The sequence below is a fragment of the Rattus rattus genome, chromosome 2, assembly GCF_011064425.1.
Source record: "Rattus rattus isolate New Zealand chromosome 2, Rrattus_CSIRO_v1, whole genome shotgun sequence".
Lineage (NCBI taxonomy): Eukaryota > Metazoa > Chordata > Mammalia > Rodentia > Muridae > Rattus > Rattus rattus.
The window spans coordinates 68,151,669-68,157,097 of record NC_046155.1 but is presented as its reverse complement, the minus strand read 5'-3'; the positions used below and the strand labels follow the sequence as shown (position 1 = coordinate 68,157,097).

Genomic DNA, 5,429 nt, shown 5'->3' with positions numbered 1-5,429 from the left:
CTGTGTATTTAAAACAAACAATACTATGAACACTGGGGAATGGCAGGCAGATATGCAGGTCCACCCCAGCCCCAGGGAATATGCAGACCTGGTTTTGTGTAGATAATACAGGCTCTGGTATTAGTGCAGTCAGACTCATGCACTCCAAATGTTACTCCTCTAGTACAAGGCCACACAGTGGAAGTGTGCTATGCACCCTCATGAGAGGGATCAGAGGAGATACTTGGAAAGAGCTTTGGGTAGGCAACAGGGGGAGTCTTTGCCACCTAACTTCAACAAGCTTTACTCAGAATCCACCCGTGTAAGGTAAGCTGCGACCTTGAATGTGCGGTGCCTTTAGACTGAGTCTGGAGTCAGCTCTGAGAGTCTCCATCCCCAGTGTTGCCCTTCCTGTCCTTTCTACTTAGCAGCTACACAGAGATCTTTATTGGAGAGAGCCTTCCTCTTGCCTAAAGCTTCAATTGCTCTGCACTACACTAGGGTAAAAGGAGGTATACCTTCTGGAACTACCTGTCTCTTCACCCTCACCTTCCCTCCTCCTCTGCATCACCCCATCCCCCACTCCCAGCTCCAGCCATTCCTTAAGGCTGGCTAAGGCCATTGCTCTACACAGCCAGTGTCCTGGTGCCTTCGCTCTAGCAGTCTCATATCAGTGAGAGTGAAACAATCCTGTGTGTGATTTACTTCTACAGGAGTGAGTTAAAAAGGAAGCCCTTCCTTCTCATTAGACTTACAGCTCAGGGGAGACTGCTGAGGTGACCCTGATGTAGTTGTTCTCAGATATGCTGAACTGATGGAAGAGGACCCACTCGGGCATCTTCTTGGTGATGGCGTAGCTGGATAAGGGGTGCAGCTGAGCAACCTGCTTATGTGTAAGCATTAAGTAGTTACCTGACCCGTCAACATCCCGGGCAATCTGAAAGGTAGGGTCAAGGAAAAAGAATAGATACACAAACGTGTTAAAAAAAAAAAACCCAAAGATTTTTATACAGAATAGCTAAAACTAAAATTTGTCACATGTCTCCTATTTTCAGATCATAGAAAACAAGGCACAATGACTGTTTTTAAACCTGAGCTGGTGATGGTGTCAGCTGTAGCACTTTAGTGCTGTTGTAAGGTAAACGTTTGGGTCATGAAATAAAACAGCATGCCATCTGCTCTGCTGTGAACTGTCCGTGCTCTCCGGCCATCCATGCCTGATCTCCAGCTCTGTTCATTCATACTCTCCCCTCTTACGCAGATGAAAAAATGTGTTCTGAAATGCCATTTTTTTTTCCTCCACTAAGATTGGTACAGTGTTGCCCACTCGGATGTGAAGGACATATCCACTTCTGTCATGTGCACTAATCAGGCTCCTTATGGAGATGAACAACTGAGGCAGGAGTACTTTTGGCTTGCTGGGCCCTCAGATCACTAGTAAACAGAAGAGAAGCTGTGGGGTCTAAAATTAACACAGGATTCTAGCTTGAGAAGTGTACTTAAATACCAAATCTTAAGTAACATCTGTTTAGTGTTACTTAAAAAGTTTAAGGTCAGCAAAACCATCACCATAGGTGAGAGCGCTAGCTGACTTTCCCATTGCGTGTGGGGCTCACCCACCTGTCAGGGCAGCTCTGCCCCTGCTTACCTGCATGAAAGCTCTGCCCCTGCTTACCTGCATGAAGTACCCAGAGAGCAGTGCTTTCTTGATGTTCAGACCATTCTCCTGGGAGCCGAAGGCAGGCTCTGCATAGGGAAGCTCGATCCGCTTGATAATTTCTAAGAGTTCTGCTCGGATAACGTCTGCCATCCTGAGAGCAGAGCAGCTGAGGAAGCAGTTATGACACCATGTCTCCACACAGTCTGGAGGGAGAACAAAAGGCCACTCATGGTGTGCTAGACTTCTTTAGGCTCTAGCAAAGGTCATGGGAGCGAGCGGTAGGAAGGCTAGGATTAGGTTCACCAGGGGCTGTGAGATCAGCCACATCTGTATGATGTACATGAGCCCACCATAGTAGACTGTGTTCATGTGAGACACACACTGCCATCACCTGTGGCTGTTGAGAGGCACCAGAGGCTGCATTAGTGTCTGCACTTCCTTCTCTGTACAGCAAGGATATATATATATATATATATATCATATATATATCATATATATATATATATATATATATATATCATGCTAGAGACCCAGAGCTAAAGGGGAGCTGTTAGCATCTGTCCCTCTGATCATCCCATACTTCATTTAGTAAGAACCTGCCAGGCTGACTTGGGAGTTCACTATGTCAAACACTTTTGCTCCTTGTCTACAACTTGGTTTTATAAATCCAGATGTGCCAGTCTGATTCAGTTTGAAGGTATTTTCTTGGCACCTGTGACTGTCTTAACTGAAGAATGCAGACAGCTCTGGCCCAGTGGACATCAGACCCTCATCTACCCTGTCCTGTCCACATATCCCACTCAGTAGCAAAAGTACACACTTGCTCAGACACCACCACCCAGCCTGGTGCTCAAAAGCTGATCACCTTTCCGTCTAGTTCACTAGAAATACTGACTCCCTGCTCTTGACATGGTCCTACTGCCTTGCAAACTGATCTCAATTTTTCTACATCATTTCAAATATTTCCCACACCATCTTCTGGAGCACAGGAAGTGGAGGCTGGTCTGGGGGAAGAAGAGGAGTCTCCTTTGGGGAAGCTGGCTGGTCCACTGCTAGCCCCTGCCATCTGTCCCCTGCCCCAGCAAAGGTACCAACAGCTTCCCCAGCAGTGGGCCCTTACCTAAGGCACTACGACAGCCACTGCAGTTCAGGTGCAGCCAGTCTGCTTCAGGTATGCCGCTTCTGACCCAGACCTGTGCTGTGACATGCTGGTCCTCTGAGTGGGTGGATGGCAGTGGCCTGTGGTGCATTTAGGGACCCAGTGCCATTCTGTTTAAGTGGTTGGTGGGACTATCAGAGAGGGAGGCTAGCAAATAATAACTCAAGTATCAGAGCCTCATCTGGGGAAGGGGAGGGACCGGGGAGGTGGTTTTGGGGAATCATGTTCACGTACGTTCATTGGCAGAGTTCAGAACCGTATCTTGGTAGGCGTTGTAGATGTTGATGAGCGTAAAGTGGTCACCTTCAGGGTGCAAGAACGTTTTCCAGCAAGTCACTGCAGCCTCCTCAGCACCATGAGGCACGTGCAAAAAGCAACTGGGAGCTTTAAGAAGCAAGAGGTCACAGTCAGCAAGCAATACGGAGAGCAGTCTTGGCCGGTAGCATGCCCAGGGGCAGGGCCCGTCTATGAACCCACTCCTGTCCTGGATCTCTGGATCAATATGCTGTTCTTAATATTCTTGTTTGCTTGGAAGCCAAAGAACTTAAAAGTGAGTGGTCTTAATGCTCTCTCCTTTTTGAGCACGTTGTTTTGCCAATAGCAGTTAGCACCCTGCTCATAGTCCAGTGGAAACTGTCGAAGTGTCAAGGGGCCCAGAGGGTCAGACACAGGCTTAGGACTATGTTCAGATGTAGCACGGCATTTAGTCCATGCTGCTGTCAAAGAATGTATGAAAATATAGAAGCCAGTACCAGTGAAGCTGGCAGGAAACGAAAGCACAGTTATCTGGGAAGCACTGCCTCTGACTACTGTTTGCTTGTTTTGCTCTACAATAGTCCTGGCAGAAAGCCAAGCGTGGCCTTCTGTATTTTTGAATTAAGGTATTGCAGACGTTCCCCCTTCTCAGTCTATTAAAACACTTCCTGTCATCTGTATAGATGAGCCAGCCACTGTCCCTTACATCTGTACTCCATTTAAACCTATTCCTGCTGTGGATTCACAGTACATACAAGGTCTTTAAGGAATACCTGTTACCATGGCAGCGATGGTTAGCATTTCATCTACACAGTCAAATTCACAGGATGCTAAGATAGACTTTGAGAGCTGTGGATCCAGAGGAAATTCAGACATGATGATTCCAAATTCAGAGAGATTCCCATCATTGTCCAGGGCTGCCAGATAATCTAAATCTTCCAGTGCCTGCATCAGGCTTTCTGGAGCTAGGAAAGAGAGAAAAAAAAGGTATTAGGTGAGGTGCATCATCAATCATCAGGTAGTGACTTTTCGTTCTCGCATAAAACAGGCATCCGAGAATCTGTAAAGCAAGAATTGGTCAGACAAGTAAGCCAGTAGCTTCTGTGGAACTAACAGGGTACACCTTATGGCTATCTAGATAAGGACCCCGGCAGAGTGGCAGGCTCCTCGGAGGGTAGACAGGAACTCATTGCATTTTGATGGAGTTCGGAGGGGTCAAAGTTGAAGACCGGGAATCTGAGAGCTCTCCTGACCGGGCAGCAATGCTCCAGTGGGTGTGAGTAGAGGGAACGTGCTCGTACAACATCGGTGCAGAGCCTGCTCTCACCAGCAAGCCAAGAATGCTTAACCAGTAAGCAGCTCTTGCACAAGCCTACAAAACCAGCTCTGAGTATACTTAAGGAAAGACAAAATATTTATTGCTCAATAAGGCAAAACACACATGGTCTAGAATCCAGTAAACAGGTCTGACAAGGAGAACAAGAGAAGAAGACAGAGTGGCCGAGAAGTCAGAGGGAAAAAAAACACCAGACACAGACACACGAAGTTACTGAGGTTACCGCAAACGTTCTCCATCCCTCATTTCTTAGGTTACATGGGCACTACTACCGGGAGTATTAATTATATCTGCTCAATTTCCACAAAGAAGTCTACTTAGTCTCTGTCCTTCTGGAACCACATCTATTAAATACACTTCTTCACCTGTCTGCTACCTGGTATTCCAATAAAGGCTACACCAACTCCTGCTGTGCTACCTGAAACTGAAGGGCTTCAGAGAGCCACTGACTGGCTTTTGTCAGTCTCAGTCCAGGAATGTGTGTGGTGTGTGGAAGGCTACGCCCATAAGCCTAACCCAAGAAGTAAATGAACCTGCCTGTCCCTGAGTTTTTAAGTGGCTGACAGGAAAAAACGCCTCATTTGCTATATTTACACTTTGATCACCGAAGGTAACTCAAAATTTAAGATACACTGAGAAACTCTACAACCTACTCACAAGCTCTAATTTGATCAGATTTCCACTACAGTCGGAAGCCAGGCAAGCTTTTAGAGGCCACCAGTGTGCTCTTGGCTACACCAATGCTGCCCTGCGCCTTCCTGGGGGAGGTGGGGGTGGGAGCAGAGCAACTGAGGCAAGAGATCAGGAAGTGAGGTGAGGAAGATCAGGTGGTGAGGGCCTGTTGAGAGCAACGCTCCAGTGAAGTCACCTACTATTTCTGATTTTCCCCCATCGAAATTTACTAAGTTGGAATGGCTTTCTTTTTTCTTTCCCTGGGGACTTTGGGCCTCACCATAGTGGTAAACACACAACTTTGAGAGTCTGTAGTTCCAAGAAGGAAACTGACAGGTTACTTAGAAAAGTAATCCAAGAGGTTCATG

The 5,429-nt window shown here is 47.0% G+C and overlaps 1 protein-coding gene across 1 annotated transcript in view; it reads right to left on the bottom strand.

Annotated features, from left to right (window-relative positions):
* Positions 1-5,429, bottom strand: part of Dhx32 (DEAH-box helicase 32 (putative)) — a 53,488-nt gene that overhangs the window by 462 nt on the left and 47,597 nt on the right. Inside the window, exons 8-11 of the mRNA XM_032892399.1 lie at positions 3,827-4,018; positions 3,033-3,182; positions 1,655-1,842; positions 735-916 (exon numbers count right to left, since the gene is read on the bottom strand). Of these exons, the coding sequence (XP_032748290.1) occupies positions 735-916; positions 1,655-1,842; positions 3,033-3,182; positions 3,827-4,018 (712 nt within the window). The remainder of the gene's footprint in view (positions 1-734; positions 917-1,654; positions 1,843-3,032; positions 3,183-3,826; positions 4,019-5,429) is intronic.